The 23,772-nt window shown below is 41.7% G+C and overlaps 1 protein-coding gene across 2 annotated transcripts in view; it reads right to left on the bottom strand.

Annotated features, from left to right (window-relative positions):
• The window catches only part of stard13b (StAR-related lipid transfer (START) domain containing 13b), a 65,108-nt gene extending 41,753 nt beyond the window's left edge, over window positions 1–23,355 (bottom strand). The window contains exons 1-5 of one of the 2 annotated variants that reach the window (XM_046389610.1): window positions 23,266–23,355; window positions 12,850–13,935; window positions 7,521–7,664; window positions 6,262–6,408; window positions 1,268–1,301 (exon numbers count right to left, since the gene is read on the bottom strand). In XM_046389610.1, coding sequence (XP_046245566.1) covers window positions 1,268–1,301; window positions 6,262–6,408; window positions 7,521–7,664; window positions 12,850–13,812 — 1,288 coding nt within the window. In that variant the 5' untranslated portion in view covers window positions 13,813–13,935; window positions 23,266–23,355. Of the gene's footprint in view, window positions 1–1,267; window positions 1,302–6,261; window positions 6,409–7,520; window positions 7,665–12,849; window positions 13,936–15,251; window positions 15,470–23,265 lie in introns of those variants that run through there. The other variant, XM_046389609.1, reaches the window with a different exon arrangement.
• Window positions 23,356–23,772: the final 417 nt, after the last annotated feature.

The following is a 23,772-nucleotide window of genomic DNA, read 5'->3' as shown; positions in this document are numbered from 1 at the left end:
GTTGACAGTGACGCTATCTCTGAGATGTTTTATTTCAGCCAAGACAACCACCTAAAAGAGAACGCGTGTGGCTGAAAACACAGTGTGCAATGAAAATCATGTGGTGGAAAAATAGAATGATAAACGCATTTGAAGAGAACTTCACAGACGTGTTGACAAACTTATTGATGTTTTTCACGGTGGTCTCACACTCAGGTTTCTAAGAGTTACAGTCAGGAATGACCAGCGATCGGTCACACTGCATATCTCATACATACCAGCAGACCACACATTATCTAACTGCTGCATAAAAGTGACGTGGAATTTTTCCACACCATAATATCCACTTGTGCGGTACCGTCATGCACAACAGAGGTCATGTGAGAGTGCAACCTGAGCCTAAAATGGCATCTACCCAAATCCCACAGCTGCCCCCTGAGGGCCACATCACAACAGGCCAAATATTTCCCCTCAGCAAAACAGAAACAATGATCTGGCACACTGCCTAATTTTAACTGACATCCCGCCAAGCAACCAATATATAGAATGCCTTTAAAATCAGAGACACTGTGCTTGGACATTCTTGAGACACCGGCTGGGAGGGAGCCATCAGACACCTGTGGCCATCAGTCTTATTAATATTGTCTGAGTCCTGGCTGATGCCACCACACAAGCCAGGACACAGCGGGAGATCACTTTCAAAGAGGCTTTTCCTGATGCGCGCAGACTGCAGCACAGCACCATTTGAAGGACAGTACGGACCCAGTAAAGTCAATAAAAGTCAATAAAAGATCATACTTTTACTTCTATCAAGAACACAACAAATTATCCAGAGGATTTCACACATTTGAGGACCTTTTCTTGTTACATTTCTAATTTGATTTCCCAGTGAATGAAAATGATGTGCTATCAAATTCTCTTGCATCTGAAGCTTTGTGCAGTCTCTTGGTTAATATGAACAGAAATGGGAAATGAACTGAAATCAGTGCAAAGACTGCAGCGACTGGATGATCCTGTTCAATTCCGGTGACTGGAAATGTGCTCATCATTACATTCAGTCTGATACAATGCATGCAGGCAAGATACACTGAGGGTTAAAAGTACTTTCTAATCAGAAGAGTATTTATTTAGCTCTTTAATATCCATTAAGGCAATACTGTTATCACGTTTATTGATTTGTTTCCTCTCCCTGCATCACCTTCACAGCATTACTGTGAGCCGAGAGGAAGACAAACACACCGGACAGTCCATCACAGGTTCAAGACGAACAGAAAGAAGAATTTCTTACCTGGCCCTGCTGCATTGGTCATCTTATTGAACATCTACAAGACAAAAGACATAACAAAAGCTCAGTAACAGTAGGTTGCAACATATCCTGATTAAATTTGAGAGGAGACCACTCATCACCAGGTTGGAAGGTGGAAGGGAGATGGGAACACGGACAATCAAATGGAGACTTTAGCTTTACTTCAGTGTAGCTAAGAAAAACATTTTGTTATTTCTCGCTATTTGGTGCGTGCGCGCACACACACACACACACACACACAGTTCCTTGAATTGAAGGATAAAGGACGTCTCCCCGCATTCTTCTATACTGCACTCACTGCCATACTGAGTCCATTAAGAGTACTGATAGTAAGAGCGCCCCCCAAAAAATAAAACAAAACATAAAGAGCTTTAAACTTTTAACCAAAGATCAAATGAAAATTTACTGAGCAATGTACTGTTTCTCAGGACTATTGTGACATTGGAAAAGTAGTGCTGAAAAGAAATGGAAAGAGGAGAGGCTACATACTGCATTACCTTGGAATCGGATAAAAACACTGGGTGATAGAGGTCCCCAGTTTTAATGGTTAATTTTGAAGGTGATAAAATGACTGGCAGAGGACTCAACGGGTCTTCCTGATCTGGACCAGTCAGAGCTGCGTCCCCTCTTGCACCTCCATTTCCCCTCTGTGCCCCACTGGTCTGATTTACACTCTTGTTTGCTTGCCCTGTTTCCACATTTCTCCCCTGGCAGAGACAAAACGCTGTGAAAACTCCCAGCCTGCCTGCTTGCAATACTTTTGACTCTCCGTCATGACAGCCAGTTGGCAATCAGCCCACATGCTGTGGATTCAAACTTCCATCAACATATCTGCAAATGTTTTATTGTTAAGTTGGACTCACAATAAGTTAGTCATGTACTGCAAGTTTCATAAGGGCCATGCCCCCCCCGTGTTGCCATGGTAGCAGAAACGCTTGCAGCCTACAGAAGCACTTGGCTTGGTGAGCGACCTATATGGTTGCCACTTTGCTGTGACAATAAAAAAGATGTGACTGGCAGGATTAACCGGGACAGGTGGTTTTGGTTGTGTGCTATCTGTCTTTGTTACAGGGTCTTTGACACTTTGAGGCCAGCAAATGAGGTCGAAGAACAGCAGGCACCTGGCAGCACATTTTTGATTTATTAAAGGGAAGAAGAATATTTAAAACAAAGACAGAGTCACAGCCAAAAAAAAACTTCTGGCAGGTTTCGGTGTCCATGTGGCTCCAGGGTCATCAGGCTCGACCCCTCGGTTATCGACAGAATCCCAACTCGCTGACTCTTACTCAACAGGAAAACAAGAAAATAGGAAAACATGAGATAAAAGTGTGACTCATACACTCTTGCATGCATTTTCACCCCTGTTTACACATGGAGGAGGGGAGTGGGGCCTCTGAAATGTATCCCTCATTATTGACTGTGAGATTTGGCACAGTCTGGCAGAATTCCATCACGTATCTAAACGTTTCTGTAACAGAGTTCAAAGGCTCAAAATCATATACTGCATGTGCCTTGCAAGAGATAGGAACGTCTCCTGCAAATGAGTTGGACCTGATAAGTTAGCCTCCAAGGACCAGCTTTAGACCCAATTTCAATTATAAACTTGAAAATTAGCACTCCAAAAACCAGATGCTAGGCCCCAGAGGAGATGTGCCGATTCGACAGGGCTTCAAAGACTGGGACACATCACTCTCTCTCTTTTTAAACAGCCAGGAGAAAGTATTTCATCCTGGCACATCTCGAGTGCTGACCCACTTAAAGCACACGTTGCCCTAGTTCAGCCCAGCCGCGGTCAGATGGTGGACACATGTCAGAGGTTGCAGGTCAAGAAAAGTGACATCCTCCGTGCAGGGCTGTTGTTACAGAGGAAACTTCCTTTTGCTTACACCAACAAGGATGTTTATAAGGAGTGACAGGTCTGTGTGGGTGAATGATAGCTGCTGTCCCAGCACAAATGACACTCTGCCCAAGAGTCAACAGAGCAGTTACAAGACCGGTCAGTCCGAATGACAGAGCAGCGTGTCCTCTGTTCTGCCTGTCTCTGTCAACACCAATTAAAAGTAGGAATCCTCAACCCAAACATGACCGATTCCACTAATAAGAGAACACAGCATACAGCCGGCCTAACCCGGACTTTGTGCAGGGCAGCAAGATAACTTCTACAAATAAACAATTAGGGCTGCTACTAGTAACTATTTTTACTAATCGTGAAACTGTTAATCTGTCAATACCGAAGGAAAGAACGAATGAAAAGATAGAAAATGCCCACTGCATTTTCCAAAGTCAATGACTGCTTTCCCTGACCAACAGTCTGAAACTCAAATGCTTAATTTACACTGACAGGAAACAAAGAAAAGCAGAAAACCTTTAGGTGGCTTTGAAACAGTAGTTTTGGATTAATTTCCTGTCAGCTAACAAGTCATCAGTTGATCAAATAATCATTTCTGCTTCAAACAGAGCATATTAATAGAGACATGTAAAATAAATCATAAAAGACTGGTTTTGAGAATGACAAATATACAGACTAAACAGCATTTTTGGAATAAGTTTATCCCTACTTCAAATGAAAGGTACATCCTTCAAGCCTTAATAACTGAATAACTGGTTTTATTTACAGTGGAACCAAGCAAGGCTAGAGAGTTAACAAACATGGATCTGAAGGCTGGAGATGAAAACATCCTAAACTATGACAGCCCAATCAGTTGATTTTTTTGACAGCTTATGTTGGCAGCTGCTTATCATAATTACACACACTCAGTGTGTGATTAGTACACAGACTTATAAACTATTGTGTTTAGAAAACATTTCTGATATAAACGAACTGTGATGGAGTAAGAAAATAATTTTCATTGTTTACAACAAAACAGTCAGAAGCTTAAGTAGATTAACACTTCAAAACTTGGTAATCCCTGATTTTGCTCTTTTTAATCGGAGGTACATTTTAGGACTGTGGCTGTTAGGAAGTCTGATGACAAAAGGCTCATAATATTTTCTTAAAATGACTGTGAACGTAATGATATGGAGGATTAACAAATGATATATATACACATCTCTCGCTCCAGGGAGACAAAATCTTGGTCAACATCCAACACATTCCAGCAGAGATTTGCTCAGCTTGCATGATGTGCAGCAGATCTTAGAGATGACACAGAGGCAGGGGTGAGTCAAAGGTTGTCGGACAGGTGCCAAAACTTTTACCAGATACATCCATAAAACATCTGTCAGTGAAGCCATGACTGACTATTCACCATGTGTAGTGGCTCACACATTCAGGCCTGTTTATTCTTAGACTCTGAGACTGTGATTCAGTCTGTATCGCATTCTCGCTCCCCGCTGTCACAAGTTTCACCTTGACTCCAGGGCTCTTATGTAAGACCCAGAGGGGGCCGAGGAGGAAAAAATCTTTCTGCATGTGCGCTGCTGCTGGGGCGTCACTTCATCTGTTTTTGGGAAGCTTTGCAAGGTCACACGAAAACCAGTTAAACAAACTTAAAGGAAGAGTTTGATGTTTATTTGAGGGTGGTGGTGGAGAGTCAGAGTTGCTAGAAGGGGAGATTTGATCACTTTTGGTCAGAGCCAGGCAGTGTCAATATCAACGCTTACAAGGGCATCAACAAAAGCAATGCAGTGCATGTGTGTAAAGTGTAAAAATCATTGAGAAAAATGTATTATTCATATAACCAACAAAGACCCTAAAACACATCATCACTGAGCAACATGTGATCTCATTATAATCAAGATTATGCTGCAGACAAAATACTCTTCAACATATGTGAACATTCCAGGCTGTTCTCAAGCCACGTTTTAACCCAGCTGCTGCCATTTTGAAGAGGTACTTATGGGGTCCACAAAAACGACAGGTGGCAACGCCTCGGACTGAGCGTCTTTTCTTTTGAAGTGCCCGCAGACTAAATAATCTTTTTTGATGCTCCACTGTGTCTCAACCCCGGCCAGATGATATCTGATATCACCAAATGACACTGGGAAGTGTAAATGAATGGAATGGAGTGGATGGCTGCAGTTTTCGCTTACAAGCAGGCTGTTTGGCATCAGGCTGCAGCAGAGCCGCTAAGAATGCACAAAGCAGAAGCTGAAAGGCTTTGAATTTAAACCTGCCCTGCATTCTGCAAATCTCTCACTTGTCTGTTTCCTTTAGGGCAGCTGAATAGTGACATTTATATACTTTGTCCAGCAGAAGTGAGTCCTGCTTGTTTGAGAATGCCTAAGCTGACCTTATTCTCTACACAAACCTCAAATATTTACAGATGTAGAGGGAAAAAGGCAGCTGCACAGAAGGAAATGTCAGAATTTCAGCTGACTGGTGATGGATTTATCTTTAAAAAAAATCCACTCCTGCAGTGTTATTTGTGATATGTTTTTTTCTTCTTTCAACACAGCAATCACAATGTCAGGGTCAAATATGTGATTGTGAAATGTAGGTTCCACAGAGCGTGATTTTATTCATGAAGGAAACTGATAAGAGATATTTAAAATATTTTGTAAGTAGATAAAGCATTCTTATTTGCATACAGTAATTCTGTTTTTTTTTTTTACAGGTTTTAAAGAAAACTTCAAGCCAACAGATGCATTAACACATTTGATACAGTATGTCTTCAGTAATAATAATAATAAAAAAAGCAAAGGCCAATGACAGAGACTAAAAGGTCCAGATCATTGCAGTTTCAAATAAAAATAATCCAGATAGACCAGGACTTTGAAATAGCAGCGATAAAGACTTTGTGCGGTGCAGGAAGTAAGCAGGTCATGACAGTCATCCAAAAATGCCTAAAGCCAGAATTGAGCCAAAAAAAGAGAGAAAACACGAGCAACTACTTCTGAAAACCTGAAGAGGTTTAGGGGATCACAGCTTTAAAGATGACAACCAGACAACACCTCTGCTACACACCACCTGAGTGACTTCTCACAGACTCACAGAAACTCTGTGCAGGAAAGCTGTTAGTCTCAGAGAAGCTTACCGTCTTCTTGGGTGCTGTTCTTGTTCCAGCTGAGGCTCCGCGAAGAGAAGAAGACCTGTCCTGGTTCGGACATGCCCCTCGGTCCAGTCTCTGGAGAGCGTGGTTGCTCGGGGTTTGGTTCAACGTGGACTTTGCAACAGTGCTGCACTGCAAGAACATCACAACAACAATCAATACTGTGTGTCTGTCTCCGTCTGGCCGAACAGCCTAGGACAGGATGATCCCAGCGGTGGTCAGGGGAAAAGAAAACAAGAGGCTGAGGTCAACTGCTGGGGAAGTGAAATCTCCACTCTCAATTCAGCTTGACAGAGGTACACAAAGGAGCCTGTATGTGTGGTTCTTCTTTTAAGGAGACAGAGATTATGACCTTGTCAAATATCCCAGTAAAGATGTCTTGTCTTGGCCAGTCGCCTGTCATTAGTTAAAGCAAGTAACAGTGAATGCCTGGGATGGTTATGCAGATGCCTGGGAGCCATGTGAGCCTCTCTCAACCATTCCTAATGGACCAAATCATACAAACTCCCTTCAGTACAATAGCTCCTCTGTGCAGTGCATGCATATGGACCCCGAAAGAGCACTTTTGTTCGTGAATGTGGACTCTAGTGGGATATTTCATGAAACATGCCACCATGAGAAGAGCCCTTTTTTTGGAACACAGTTGCATGGTCACCAACGCAACCTCAACAGCACAATAGCTGTCTGTTCCTGCCACACCATTCAGACCCGACAAAAGCACTGTACACTCCAGTACCACATCCAAGAGCTGCAGACCTACATCATAAAAGACCCTCGAGGTCAGGAGGACACTTTAAGATGGCCCAAGAAAGCCCATACTGTCGCAGACAGACGATATTGTTACAACTAGCAGGAGGTCAGCATGCCGAATCTCCCCTCACAGGCCGACTTTATGGCTCACTGCTGCTTGATTTCAGTGAGCGTGTTTGAATCTAAACCTAATGGGCAACACTTTTAAAAACTGACCACGACATAAAATTCTGATGAACACCTGTTGCTCACAGGTCCGAATAATGCAATGGGATTTTCTGTCCCCACAGCAAAGTAAATTGATTCAGGGAAGTTTACAAGCATGACCAAGTATGCAGCATACGCTTCAGAGGAATGTGTACAGTACAAACCGTGACCAGGCCATTAGGCACTGAAAGTCAGTCTGCAGACTGCTTGAAAACACAGAGTACGTACAGTATATTGTGTGTTTATGGCAAAGTACGAAGGACAAAACTGTTGTCAAATACGCTCACCTGTTTCCTGCGGGTGGTGCACGGTGTGTTTGTGGGGGAGGAGCTTGCACTCAGAGCCTCCTCTAAATCCAGATTAAGCTGGTCGAGTTTCCTCATCAGCTGGCTCATCGACTCTGACCAGGGAGACCTGACCTGCTGAGACTCCTGCAGGTAATCAGGGAAGCACTGATTTAAGCAAAGACAGTATCAACTCTGTTTAGCTAAAATTTCAGGGTTTTGTTTGCCAAATTCATGTATTTGAGAGCAGTTATTTTGTCTTGTTTAATTAGATTTGTTTTTAAATCACAATCTGAAGCGTTTAAGAACATCTTTCATATTTTATTTTAAACAAATTTTCAGACTTTTTCCTCCACAATTTTATATGTTTACATAGCTGTGTCTCATTTTTGTAAAATGTCGATAATTCAACACGATTTTCCAGTGCTGCTGTGCCCACATTTTCATTTTTTCCAAAAAATGTCAGCATTTTGCACAATGGAAAGTTGCAAGCTGCAACAATTCATATCAATAATAAAAGAAAAAAGCAGCTGCCTTACTCAATCACATCAGCTTGGCCTACATATTATGCACACACACACATTTTCCAGAGGCTCAACACACACGCAGTATTGCCCACTGGGGTTTTCAGGCATTACTTTAAGGTTAATGTCAAATTGAGTTCTTGACACTTCATCAAAATTGCTTGCTATCTTAATTATATGCCCCAGCAAAACTTCATCAAAATAAAAATAATTTGACTTTCAAACCCGCAGCAAAAGTAATTGAGATCAGGGGTAAAAAAAACAGCCTCCTTAGTTCAGTAATTGCTTGTCTGTCATCCTTGGCAGACTTATTTAACACGTGAAAGCTTCTCGGGTGAGGTGGAAGCATCTGTCAATTTACCACAATGTCCTAGAGAGTTACAGCCAAACCCAAAAAAGTATCTTGTAAACTGCAGATGCCACATCAGTGGGCTTCATTGCTGCAACGCATGGAAATTTGATCTCCTTGGCTGTGTCTCAGGGTGAAAGAGCAAAGGAGGAGGGCTCCAGACATACAGAGCAGGATGAAATTCCCCACACTGGCTTTCACTACTCCCCAGACACACCGTGTGTATAAATAGATCATCCTCTCACACAGACGGGAGCTGCGTCTGAGGATCTGGAGGTCCAGTCTCATAAATCAGCAGGATGCACCTCAGTCACCGAAGCATAAATTAACATTGTTGTTCTGCAATCTGAGCAAACTGTCGGGCTGACAGAGAGGAGAAACATCAGTGAGTGTTTCCTGCTTGGTCCTGGACAGGGTCGCATACGTTGCATACTCTTCATCACTGTGGACCCTTTTCAAGAATCCCGGTATGAAATCCCAGAACCACAGTGGAGTGGAGTCTCTGGGGGAGTTCTCATGTGGAGCGTTTTATAGTTTTTGACTAACTTGTATCATCATGTATTTCTTAGGAAGCTGCTCCTGGAATATGAGTGGTGCAAAAAATCTGTTAAGACTTTGTTTTGTGAAGAAAAGATCAAAAAAGATTCGTACAAGTTAGAGAGCAGATATTGTTTACATTAAATCTGCCAGCACTTGTCAACAACTATAATATTACATAACATTACAATGTGTTACAAACATTTTATTAAATTTTTATACACTGCTTACGAATGCTAAATATGGGGACTTACAGTAAAATGTTACTTAAAGAAGAAGAAGATTTTCAGGGTTATCAACTAGATACAAACAGCATGTCTGTACAAACCTGAAATTTACATCAGGAGAAAAAAATCTAGTGTTGATCAGCACCCTGTGGCTGATCATCCCGCTGTGCTAATTGAATAAAATAAAGGGTTAAAGGTAACCATCACCAAAAATTAAATCAAAACAACAAAACTATTAATTCTTTTACTGGCATTCAAGCTAAAAAATGCGACCGACCGCTGATTACGGCCTGTCATTTATAAATCAAGTCATGTTTCCATTGATATCATTAAGCCCCTCAGTGTACAATCGCTGCATTGAAGGGACTCGTCAATAAAGGTTTTGATGGGAAACCCCCAGAATGTCTTGAACAGGGCGTGGTTCCTATCCAAAGGGATTTTTGAAACTTTTGGAAACAAGTATGACATAATTGCTTTGGTATTTTCATTAATTCGCTGAAAAAAAAAATATAATCAGAAAAAAGACAAAATGGGGAGAAGGACATTTTTGTGACCTATACTGAGTGTTTGTAGTCAGCTTGCAAGCCATAGACTGTTTACTAGTACTGTTTAAAAGAAACACCATTAAGACTCTGTAAATACGTCCTAATTTAGCATAGGTCAGCCTTTCTGCAGCTTCCCACGGGCTCCATTAAGCATTACATCTGAATTATATTACATATTAAGGCACTGACAAACAAACTTATGTTGCATTCCCCCTAAATTGAGAGGAATTAAGGGACCAGACACTTGAAGGTCCATTCACTCATCTGACCACCCAGTGTCAGCTGACTGACCCAGCACTGGGAGAAAGTGCCTTTTTCCACTCAATCCCTGAGGAATGACCTAAATCTGGCCAATCCCTTGCTGAACCCTGAGGGGTCACTTGGGGTCACAGAGAGGAAGAAATAAAGCGTCTGACCAGGGAATATCAAAGGTTAGACACGGGGTCACTATGTTTAGACAGCTCAATTCTCTGTGTCTGCTTAACAAAAGGCCTTTGCATACTTTCATATTTGGAGCATGTCAATGTAAAGGCGGATCAGTGACAAATAGTGAGCATCCACTCCAGAGAACAGGATCCAGACATCACAAACTCTCTGGCATGCTAATGCTCACTCTATAGCTACTCCCTGTGATAAGTGAGACAATAATAATGTAGATGAAATTTGCTTCAACTTTCCTCTCCATGTAGGCTTTGTAAAACAACACGAGTTTAGAGAAATGAACACTGATTCTGGGAAAATCCTCCTACACACTTTTGCACTTTCTGTTTCCATCTTTCTTGCAGATTCTCAGAGGGAGCATCAAGACTGTCATCACAGATTACAGACAAGATACTCTCCTGCTCCTCCGTGTGGAATCAGAGACATAAAGTTGTAAGCTTTCACTATTTAAAATGATAAACTGATAAGCTGTGACAAAACATTTGCCAAAATTAATTAAGCACCAAATTGAAAGGAACCAGAGGCGTGCGCAAATGAAATTGTTTTCACATGTGAGTTGTGAGTAAATCCTCACGTCTGACCTTCAGTGTGTGTACATTCCTCAAGCTAAGGAGAAGACAGCAACTGACCAAATAAAATGAGTCTATGGATTATGAAGGCAAGCACCAATCCTACTGAAATGTCCACGAGCAAGAATCAGAGAGCAAATTGAGAGCAACAAGCTGAACTTCAGTCATTTTTAAAGACAATAGTGAGGGGAGAGATTGGTATTCTGAGACGCATTTTGTGCGAGAAAGGAAAAGAAAGAAGAAGAAGATCTTGCAAGCTGGACTTGCAGTTAACCCCTGGAGTCAGACAAACACAAACGCAAGAAACAGATGCCCCATTCTGGCACATGCTTGAGCCAAATCTGGAACACATTCACACTGTGTGTTGCAGTGACATCCCCAGAAGGTGCTATTTAGGAATGTGGGCACTTCTACTTAGAATGAGACAAATTCCAGAGAAGGCCTGACGCTCAAGTGAGACACTACCCTTGATTCATTTCCTCATGCCTTTCCCCTCGATCCGGCCCCGGCAATTGTGTAGAGTCCTCACACCATGGCAACTGAGCTGGTATGAGTCAATCCTTTAGATAAATGCATTAATGTTATCTTCTGGGGACAACAAAATGTGAGCTGACTATAACTTTATCAGCACAAATTGGCCACATAGTGAATCCCAACACTGTGGCTTTGACATGGAAATGAGGAGTTAAGTGTGGGAGCTCTGGGCTTGGTGCCTAGTCTGCGCCACCCACAGAGATCACCATGGAGGTGTCCAAATGTAGCAGCCGGTCATGCGAAAGGGCAACGACTACCTGGCTGCTTGGAGGAATAAATTACTTTCTTAATATCCTGCGATGCAAAACACCAGCTGAACGCAGAGCAGTTGTGTCTGCAGAGCGGGAAGGATTGATGAAGAAAAGAAATGTTTTTAGAGGGTTTCAGTCAGTCACAGTTAAATGATGAAAGCAGTGGAAAGTCGCAAGATGACGAGTGGAAACACTGTGCGTACACTGCCCTCATATGGTTAATGTTAACAACTGCATCTATGTCTTATTCCAGTAGCTTTCCTCCGTTTGAGTATTTTCAGAAGATTTCGACACTTATACTAAAACTTCAGTTTGAGCATACTGCAGTTTGGAATTCTTTATTATTTTTGATTGATTGTGGACAGGTTTGGGACAAACACACGCACACACATATAAACGTAGTTTATACCACAGCTTGTTTTCACGTCTATATTTCTGTGAAATCAATACCTCAATACCAGCAGACTTTTTCTTCCTTCTCTGCATGAAATTCAAAACTTTCCTGTAGTGACTCTCAAGTCATGCTCATCATATGATAACAGAGCTTGTGGTGTGACGGCATGGGACGCATTGACCTGCTGTCCTTCCGTTCATCTATGAGTGTTATTCTGCACATAAATCTGAAAACTTCCTACTGAGAAAAAGACTCGTGTGCTATAATCTGAATGTTAAGAAAAGAGGGAGACAGTAATGTCATATATTTATGAATGTCCATATGAGGCTTTAAAAAGGCCATAAAAAGCAGGGATGATGGGTTACAGGACAGTTACAACTGAGGTCAGGCTGAAGGCTGTGAGAAAAAGAGCCTCTGATGTGCCTTGACTTGTTCAAGAAAAAGGGAGCTGTTCAGTAATGGAAGGCTAAGTTCAGTGCTAATATGGCCCGCTATGGACTCTGTCAAAACACTGCAGCCTGCTGAGGGAGTGGAGAGAAAGCAGAAGCTGTTTGCATTCCTTCTGGATCTGTGTTTCACCAATGCAAAAGTGAAGTCAATGTAGACTCCTACACACTTATACCAACAAAAAAATGATGTCAGCTACTGGGAGCTGGCTAATATGAGCTCTGACACTGTGGTCTTTTACCTTGAATGGACCAAAGAATAAACAGAACTAAATAATGTTGCTAAAAGTCCATTTTCATTTTAGACAGAAATTTTCTAGATGCACACATGCTTTTAGGTTCATTTTCTGCCTAAATTTATAGGCAATTTATCACCAAACGATAACTGCATTTCATTTGTCTTTCATGCCAGACATTTACTGTAATTTCCCGATGTTAGTCAATATGTGATTAATACTATAATGCAAAGGCAACGCTGAAGAATTGTGGATGATTTTAAGTTAGTAGTTTCTTACCTCCTTACTGCTGCTTTCCCCCTCTGCTTCATAACCACAGTCATGCGATTGATTCATGTGATCGATTTCTGCTCGGGCACTCAAAGCACCTCTCCTCTTCTGTTTGTCTTTGCTTCTTTGTCTGTGACTGGCAAGGAACTCTCTGTTCTGAGGCAGCTCTTTGAACACATCATCATCATCGTCATCATCATCATCATCACCATCATCATCAACATCATCATTATGGTCATCCTCCTTCTCCTCCTCCGGTGAAGACTCTTCATCTTCAGAGCTCTCATTGACAAAAGTGTGGCCGCCGGCTCCTGAAGGACAGGTGTAGTGTGAGAAGGTGATTGAGCTCGGTTTGTGCTTCACAATGCGTGGCAAATGCAGGACTGTCGGACCTAAATCAGGAATAGTCGCAGCTGTGACAGAGTGAGTGGGACTGGAGTCCAGATTGAGGACATGATCATTTGAGATCGTCTCTAACTTCTCAAAGTCTGTTTTCACACATCCAGTGTTTAAGTCCACTGTATGACTAGCATGATTCTGAACCACCGGGTCTGACTGGCCTTCTGCAACAGGAACAGTGAGTGAAATGTTACCACAACAGTTGTCATCGGACTTCAGTAATGTGGACACAATACCTGCTTCGTGAAGTTTGGCTGAGGCACTCGACTCCAGATGCGCTTCACCAGGACTGAGTGACGCTTGCTTGGGCTCCTGTAAGAGCTCGGCTTCTAAACATTCAGTGTTCTTTGGGCTTACATAAACAAAACTCTTTTTCAGCTTGAGTGTGTCCTCATCTGGCTCCAACAGCGAGTTTTGAGCTTCAAGGAGACAGTCGTCTCCTCTGTGGTCTGGTGAGCCGTTAGCTGCGTGAGCAGAACTTTCTGAGGTTAACTCCTGTGTTGCACGTTTTTGTAATCCTGAATCTGTCCAAGACTGATGTCCCTCCAAATGCACCACAGGCGGAATCTCCATTACGCTTCGACTCTACAGTTTTTCATAATTTAAAACATAAATCCACAGATACTTGTGTTTGATGTATCTGATAGCCATTTTTTTTTTACCCGAGATGCTCAGTCAAACCACACAGCACAAAACCTGAAAAACAGAAGAGAAATGAAAACATGAATGGCATGTAACACATCTGAGAAGCGCAGAGAGATAAAGATTCCTTCCAAAGCCAACACAGGTACAAAAAAGGTGGACTACTTATACATACTTCTATGAATGCTACCACACGACTGTGTCCCGTGATTATCAAAGTCTCTGCTTGAAGTAAACCTTCTAAATCCAGCTCTGAAAAGCTCTGACTGCTTGCCATCCAGCGAGACATTTGCTGTGAAATTCAACATCTGGCTCAGGCTGGGCTGTTCAAGTCTGGATCTGTTTCACACACAATCGTGGTGACATCACTCCACAGAGGAATCCGACTGCTCTTCCCCGGTCGGTGATTTACTACTCACTACACCATTCATCAGGGCAGAAGATGTCCCTGGTCGACCGTGGTTAACGTCCCACTCACCCCTTCATTAAGCAGCTCTTTAAAGTACACCTTGGACAAGTCCTAGACATCCAAAGTACATACAAAGACAAACAACTGCATTATCATGCTGCTACAGGTGCTTATCATCTTGTTCAACCACAAAGACTTTCCTCAGGAGACATTTTCTTTAGATGGGACAACTTCCAAAAGAAACACAACCTGGGAAAACCTCTCTTCAAATGCACAAAATTCATTTATGTAATTTCTGCACATACAGGTCTCTGCTGTTTCTGTGAGAAAGCTGCAGTTGCCAGTGTCTTTACCATGACCTTGAGACACATGACACACACCCACATACACGTAAAAATATGCATACACACTCTTTGTTTTTAGGACACAAGCAGATAAACAACCTAAGACAAGGACAAGACAAAATGTAACTCTGATGATACTTTTTCTGGATGTTGTATGTATTCACAGTTCCACACAGAAACATTAAATACTGAATAAATTAAACAGTGGAACCAATCTACACGGTGAATATGAAGCAAGCATACAGGAAATTAGGGTTCCTTTCAAGGAAACCCTCTTTTAAAAAACACTATGCAAAGAGGGTCTCATTATTTTCAAATGAATACACAGAAGATTAAAACGGTGAAGAAGTCACAGAGTGAAAACGAATTGCGAGTGTTGACTGGCAAGGCGAGACCACAGCTTATTTATTAGATTGGAGTTGGAAAATTTTCAACAGAAAGGTCCTGAACACGTCGTCTCACGCAGAAACAACCTATAGCAGAACTTCTCCCAACTCGGCTAAGGAGGATTAGAGAGGAGAGAAAAAAACTGAGATGTCATTTGTTTCTCCATCAAGAGCAGATGCTAGTCGTCACTGAGTTAGATTCAGAGGAAAAACAGAACGCAAAATACTCACCTGCTGAGTGGAAAAAAGCTGCCCGTGTTGCCCAAATAGTGTCACTGAGATCATGGCAAAACAGTGAGGCCTGTCCCTATAAGAGCAGAGAGGGTTGGACGGCCCCTCGCAGAGCCACACTTACGTCCCCATAGGCCTATTCTGCTAAAAGGCAAGCTTGTCATCACAACTATCACCCCTCCTCTTGTGTTTCCCTAGGGGGGCTGCAGTGCTCAGTTAGCAGCGACTTAACCATTCACAATATGCGTATGAGCAGGGAGAATGTGTACTTGTTGGGAGATAGAAAGAGGAGGAGAAAGGAGGTGAGTAGGGGGGGGAGTAAAAACAGGGAGGGAGGGGGTGGACGGCAGAGGGAGCAGCATTGGTTGGCACTGTAACAGAACAAGGTGAACAGATTTCCAGCCCTCCCAAGCAGGCTGTGAGGAATGGCCAACTGCAGCAGCCCTGTGAGCTGTGTAGGAGCAGGATGGACCACAGCCGTGACCCATGGCTTCGAAACAGAGGGCTGAGGAATGCTTTGCTGTGAAGCACCATAATTTATTGGAGCTTACTATACATAAGATTGAGATAATATCTCCATGACAGGATTTGATGCCGAACTGAAACCAATTGCATGTTTCCTCAAGTTTTTATTTGACACTAAGTGTAGAAAAACTGCCAGTTTAGCAGGCTGCATCAGACAGCAAGCCAAATTGTGGTGTAGGACTCTCTTATAAATCATCAAGTGACAGGATGCTTAATTGTACATAAGTGCTCTCATTATTGATAGTTGATTCACATTTTTTCATGTCTAACAAATCAAAGATTTACTCCAACAGCTGGGGAATATAAATGATAGACAAACTTGATGATTCTTTTAGTTAAATGTCTTCAGTCTTTATTCCGAAAGCCTACATTCATCCTCTTGGACGCCTTTTAATATTTATAGACTTTCTAGTGAGTGTTTTGCTTATCACTTATGACACGTAGAACAGAAGCTGCGAGTGATTCCTGTTTGACAAGGATCATAAACAAAACCAAAATCAGAGCAAATGTCACGTCTTGGATGTTTGAGCCAAGGCATTCCTCAGCAAACAATAGTCCTCTTGAGATTCACCGACAGCCTGGGATGAGAATGTGTTGAAATGTTTGTAGGAAGTGCCAAGTATACCACATATAGGAACTGTGGAAGAAGGCGAGTAAAAGTGAAATGAGAGTAAACACAAAAGGGGCATGTCTGAGCATTTGCTTGTTTCTACTGTTCCTGGGAGGAGTGTTGTAGAAAAAGGAAAAAAAACCTTCACTCTCTGTGTGCTGTCCTTGACTTTACTCCATGGGGGGGCGTTCATTCATTTATTCATTTGTTTATTCACTCATTCATTCAATCTCCTCACAAGGAGTGAGGTGGTGCAGCTACAGCTACAAATCAGCACTTGGACTCAGTTTGACCTCCGGCCAGGAGGGAGAAAATGAGTGCTGACTGACTTCTCTCATTCATAAAACTCTTTGCGAAAAGCCTGTGGCTCTCACCCTCGCTCAGCGACGTTTCAAAGCTTCTCTCTGTGTGTTTTTCTTTCTTTGTTTCCTTACGAGTCAGCTTCAGCCACCGCTCTATGCACTTTATTAAAGAGAGATTTTTAACAACAAGGCCTTGACAACCTTTGAACTGTACTGACTTCTGTACTTTTATATCAATAATATGCAGAATGAAAGTATTTTGCTAACCAACGTTTAGATATCAGAATCAGAATCAGAATTGACTTTATTGCCATTGTAAGTGAAGAGGTTTCACATTACTAGGAATTTATCTTGGTGATTGGTGCATACATAGAATGTAACGAGTAACATATAATAGTAGAATAAAATAAAATAAAATAGAATAAGGTAAAGCAAAACGAAATAAGTAAAATAAATATGGTTCTGGGGGTACATCAGGAGGTATATCAAAGAGAAAAGTAGATGCATTCTGTTGAGAATACTCATAAAAGTGTTCATGAGTTTGATGTTCGACTAAACCCACTGTTTGACCAGTGAGATAAGGTATGTATGCAAACTTTTAATGTTTCCTGATCTTTTATCCACAGTGAGTGACATTCCTGATGTCCTTGCTGGGTATCTGTGTTTACATTTCCCCAACTGTCTGAATGGGTACATGGAAAGATTACAGGAAGCGCACGAGAGGTTTGGTTTTTGCCATTTGCGGGTCACAACTTGGTCAGAATCATTCCTGACAGCCAAACTACTTTAAATCAAAAGATATCTTCTTTTAAAGGATTTTCTTGCATGGGTTGTGTACACATCAGGACAGACCAAGCGTGACAATGTGCTATGAACTTGTTTATGCTGAAAGGTAACAAATGTATGCAAGTGAGGTAGAGGATCAAAGACACAGAAAGAGTGAAACACAAAAACAGGAAGATTATGTGTCAACCCCGAGTGTTGGCTTACAGTAAAATTGGCAGGACTTAAAGAATAGCAGTTTTTCCTCTGCCTGGTCTATCTGAGCTGTGGAGGTGAACAGTCCAAGGCCAGTGGGAGTGAGAACAGTCGAGCTCAAACACAGCTGGATGTTCTCACAAGCTTACCTGCAAGGCACCGTCTGCACATGGAGCAGGAGGGAGGAAACAGAAGAGGGCAAAGTCACTCTGTGCTGGCCTGACATCAGGCTCTGTCTCTGTGCGTCCATCAAATTTGACCACCATGACTTAATTTCTTTGCTCTGAGGTTGGCAGGTTATGCCAGTTTTACACTCTTCTTTACAATCACATTATGTCAGGAGGCTTTTACCTGCTTTATTATCTCACTTTCATATTAAAAAGTGTTGACTGTCGCTATGACTGGTAAGATTTGTTTGGGGCAATTTGGCTACAAGATATGAGCTTATTAAAAGCATGCAGGTGTCATTTCAGTGATAGAAAAAAAACCATCTCCTCAGTATGTGGGCTAAATGTATTTCTTAACTACAGCCTTATGTTGAGCTGTGTGTTAAATTAAATGGAAACAAGACAAGGTTTCCTGCCACAGATCACCGCTATGACAACTATGTCAAGAGAGGACTGGGGGGACGTGGACTGGCTGCCAAAGCAAACTGCCAGAGACGGTAGGCATACCAAGGCCTGGACGCAAATCCTCAGGAGGCGGAAAAGCTCAATGCCAACCCCTCCAGAAAGAAGCAAATGTGAGTGTAAGAGGATATTACTGTTTGTTTTTTCCTTACTTACAGAGCGATGAGAATGATGATTTCCCATTCACTTCAACTGCAAGACCAACTCACCCAAAGACTTGTAACGCCTGAGGGTGCAAAATACTTTCTCAATGAACTGCTAATCCTAATCCAGGCAAGACTTAAATACATTTGTTTCTGTTTTGGAATCTCCTCTGGTCTGTTCTCATTTGAAGACTTTGTAAAGTAAGGCAGTTTGATACTGACACAAGCTTGCGCAAGATGTTTTGGCACTCAAGTACGGCCCTTGAGTAGAAACAGCTGTCTGTTTCACTGTAAAAACACTAATCAAAACATGTCAGTGCTGCAGATCATCAACAGGAGTCAGATTAATTACTTTTATGAAATACGAATGTGTCATAAATATCTGTTTTAGCATACATGGATGTCATCTTTTCCTTTCTGACTTAATTATTCCAGTATTCACACTGGATCTACTGAAGACAGTAGATTCAGTACCATTTATTTTGGACACCTCCAAAGAAATTTTCTGTTTTGACATTTAATAATGTGAGGGTTTACCAGGCAGAGAAGGCCTAAGAAAAGCATGCTATCAGTGTGCATTATGGAAAAAAAGAGTTACCCTGACCTCTGATGCACACTGTTCAGTACTTGTGGAATGTGGATGTGTTGATCACGAAGTCGCCCGTTTTGTGTGTTTACCGTATCACCAACGCATTGCACCGATACAAGTAAACGATAAATAAATTCACTTCTTAAAAATATAATCAGATATGGGCAAAAGATTAGTTTGCGAGAGATGTAATGTCTCACAGCATCCAGAATCTGAACAGTTGTGAGAACGTTTTACAGTGTATGAGAAAAAGCACATTCTGTCACTTCACTCTCTTCTCTCCCTCCTCTCCTTATCAGACGTATCAACATGGCTGTCAAGACGGGCCAGACGTTCTGAAGTGCCTGTGGTCCTCACATGGCATAGTGAAATTAAAGAGAATGGAGGCAGCTGTGTTGCTGAAACATGCGGCTGTATGGCTGCATGTTTGCCTGCAAGCCATGTTATTGCTGCACAGAACAAGCGGGAGTCTGTCAAGACAGCAAAGACTGACAGTATGGATGCTTATTACGTTTTATCTGTCCTGCAACACATCATTCAGACCATCCTGCATTTACATCTAAGGACACTGCATGCAGCCCTCTTATATGACCTGAGTCATACCCAGCTGTGGAGGGCAGACGAGTACAATACAAAACGCAAACATCATTTACAAAACATTCCAGCAATACCACAGTCTGAGTCAATATCTCTGCAGCTTTTCGACTCCCCTACAGATTCCCAGCATACCACAGATCATGGGCAGATGTTCTGTGTTATCAGTTCCCTCTACAGTCTCACATTGTCTCTATCCAAAGAACTAATCAAATCACCTCGGAGTTGTTGTGGATGCACAAGTACTGACCGTTATGTTCCCATTATTCAGATTGTACCAGAGGTTGTTAGGGTGTAAATTCAGTCCATTCAATTTAGGATGTCGCAAACAAACCACAGCTTTTTAATATTTGAGAGCACATGCGAGTAAGACTGAAAGGTCTTTAATTTGGGTGACAGATAAAAACCAAAAGGCCCACACCACCTTATGTTACTGTGTTAGATTTTATGTAACATTAAAACTGAATGCAATAAGATCCAAGGCCATATTTTAATCTGTACTGAGGAGGCATTGAGGCAAAATGCAACACGAAACACCTGTGAAATCATCATCTAAGCCCTGGAATTAAAATCACACATTTTACTCAGTTAATTAGAATCTCACCTGCTCTTAAAACACTCCATGAAAACTAGGACGTTTGGCAAGCCAACAGATGTGAATTGTCCTTGCTAACTGGTTGAAAAAGCTTTTCTTTTGCTAATAAAACAGCCCCAGACACTCAACACTGAATATGAAAGTAATTGAAGTTATTTGTGCAAAAGCACAAAGAGAATAATTAGTGTGGGAATTGCTTTATGTGCTTAAATCTGCTTTTCGCTGTCAAATTAAGTGCTTTTCTAAGTTATCCAGTTATTCAGACAAAATTGTTTCTAAACAATCAGCTGAAAAGCTCATTAAAAAAACCCCCAAAAACTTAATCTCCTCAGACAATAAAACCACAATTCAAACACCACAAGAGCATTTCTGAACTACTTGCAACAGTACACTGCTGTTTTTTAAGCGGCTCACACATTACAGCTTTCTGACAGCACTCAGTTCTTGTGCTCTAAGTGCAGCATTTCATATCGAATCAGTCGTCTTGAAAAGTCACTTGGTATCTCCGACGTTGTGTTAAACTGGTTCAAATCATACATCAAAGGAAGAAAGTTTTCCGTCAGTCTTGGAGATCGTGTGTCTGAGAAACATGATGATCTGTAATGGGGTCGCAGAAGGAAGTTGCCTCATTCCCTTCTTATTCTCACTGCACATGCTGCCACTTGCTAACATTATTAGAAAGCACAATGTGTGTTTCTATAGTTATCTCATCATCTCTGTCGAACCAAATGGTGCTGCAGCTATAGACTCCATCGCTGCCTGTCTTTTGGCAATAATCTAATGGATGAGCAACAATTTTTTAAAGGACAAATGTGAAATTCCTACCTATCTTAAAGCCAGTGTTGTTTAATAATCTACTGAAATTAACCCCCTGGATTCAATCTGAGATGAGAAGTCTTGGTGTTATGCTTGATTCAGATCTAAACTTCAAGTCTCATGAAACATCAGTGACAAAAAACATCATTTTTCCACCTCTGAGACACAGCTAGATTACAACCATTCAAAAATAAAAAAGATGCTAAAAACTTATTCAGACTAGATTAATGTAATACATTTACTCTACATTTCAGTTTTGCTCTAAAAAATGACCAATTTTGAATAGTTTTGAAGGTATTCCTTGTCAATTTACAATTACGATTTTCTATCCCTGTGTTTACGCTCATTCCATGCCTTCTTGTTGTAAAGCACTTTGAGCCGCATTTCTTCTATGAAAGAAATGAAAACTAAAATGAATGAAAACTACACAAACGAGGTTTATCACTATTATTACCACACTCAGCCAGCAGCACCCACTGTGCTAGCTGTAAGGACATTCCCAAGCAATGAGTGATGCCAGAAAGCAAAAAGAAGATTTCAGTGATGAAGACGGGAGATGTAAACACTGACTAAAATGATATTAAATTATACTACCGCTCAGTGATTTTACAGCCTGTTTCCCCAGCACGTATGTGATTATAGGAGCACACGGGGATGCATGAGAGGTGAATCAGCTCACCCTTTCATGAAACTGCCGGGGGTTTGCCCCGTAGGGGGGACGAGGCAGAGGGCCGTCACCATACAAATTAATTCACTCCAACAACAACCCCTGTCCTCACCTGCTGCAACACGCTCTGCAAGCACTCGCAATCAACCAGCAAATTCCTTCCGTTCTGAGTTGTGAGGTGGAGGTGAAGGATGGGGGGTGGCGTTTGCGTGCCCAGTGTTGTGATTGTGATGTTGTGTAATTGACAGGTATGTTTGAATCCAGTGTCTGATGCAAACAACATGTCGCCCAGTCCCCCACCGGGATCGGACAACAAACACAACTGCTTCCAGGAACGTGAAAATACATGCCGACATGACAGGGCTATTCAGAGATGACGGGGTTATCCGTTCGGTTAAGCACACATTGCGTGCAGCAAATAATCGATCCCATCCATGCGTGAACTAAAGACGGTATGTATGGTCCAAGTACTAAATAAACTTAAACACTCACTTCAAAGCATGGAGACAATAATTCAACTGTATTTTAATGGAAATACAACACTGAGAGTAAGACTGACTTAATATCACGCCAGAGAAGAGAAAATCTGATCAAAGCTGAGCATTTGTCAGCTTCTTCTTTTGTCTCTGGCAGGAATGAGACGCGGAGCTGCGAGGCCTTGAGAACAGCTGCCCTGAAGCAGACCTGCTGCTCACAGCTGACTGTCAGCTGTGCCTCCTCCTCCATTTGTGCAAAATGTTAAAGAACCACATCTTCCTACAAATAATGTAGATGCCATGTATATTTTCAAAGGCATTCTTCTTTGTTTTAGTCCGTTTTGTTTAGAAAAAAAAACAAACATGTCAAGATGTCGCTGTGGACTGTATGGGATTGTGCCGAGAGCAGTAATAAACACTTTTCTGCAAAGCCAAAAGCACAGATTACAAAAAAGTTATCAATGATTTGTAGTCAGTGAAAACATGCAAAAACAGTGGTATGGTCCTTTAAAAATGCAATAAAATTCAAGAGAAAGTGGAACATAAAATCTACATGTTACTGCTTTGTAATCTTCTGTTACAAAGCAAACGATCTTTCTGTAAGGATAAACTGGAGTCCCTTTTCCTTTTTCCTCTCTCCCTATTTGAAATTCCTGTTAAAAGGCTGAAGCCGGTAACTGATCTTAACGCTCTAATCTCCTCTCTGCATTATGAGGAGATTTCTCCTCTGCACCTGGGGCCAGCACGCTCCTCTTTTTTCTTATCTGAGTGTGAGTACACTATCCCCTCCCAGCGGGGGTCCTACTAATCCCCATTCACCAGACTCTTCATACACACACACACACAAGGGAGAACCACACAGCCAAGAGTATGCCAGACAGTGCCTTGAGCTGCCTGTTAGCAATGTAAAGCAGAGACAGATGGAGAAGTAAAACCAGACACAATAGTAGCTAATCGAAGATAATTTTAGCATAGTGACAATGAAACCAGAGTGTTTCCAAGCTGAAGAAACATACATTTCATCTATAAAAAGCACCAACATTTTAGCACTTCTGTAAAATGAAAGACACTGTTATTTGTTATCACTTACCCTTCCTCAGCCTTCTGTCTAAACTGTAACATGTGGGAGTGAAGACAGTAAATCTGTCAGGCTCTGACATGATTTCATTGGAACACCATAAACAATCCACTGCCACTGCGATTAACCACCTCGGCCGCTTTAGCTTGACAGGAGGGGAGTTAACGGTGACGGCTGCAGGGGAGGCGCAGGGGAGGAGTGGATGGAGATGAACAGGGCACAGACAAACATCAGAGAGGAAAGCTGGTTAATGCAGAGGGAAACAGCTGCTCTCATAGCGACATGTGAACACACTGAAAAGTCTATATGTATATGTCTATGTAAAAGCAGCTTTGTTATCATTTGTTGATTTCTTCTACCTCACACTATATTTGTCTATATGTATATATATACTATATATCTGTATTTGTCCTTAGCTTATATATTCTATTTTTACTTAGCTTATATTTCTGTTTTTTATTCAACTTTTCATTTCATATTTTTTTATATTCTCCTTGTTGCTCCTGAGTCCTGAGTCCT

Source organism: Scatophagus argus, chromosome 5 (genome assembly GCF_020382885.2).
Source record: "Scatophagus argus isolate fScaArg1 chromosome 5, fScaArg1.pri, whole genome shotgun sequence".
NCBI classification, from domain to species: Eukaryota; Metazoa; Chordata; class Actinopteri; family Scatophagidae; genus Scatophagus; species Scatophagus argus.
This window is presented reverse-complemented; position numbering and strand designations above follow the sequence as displayed.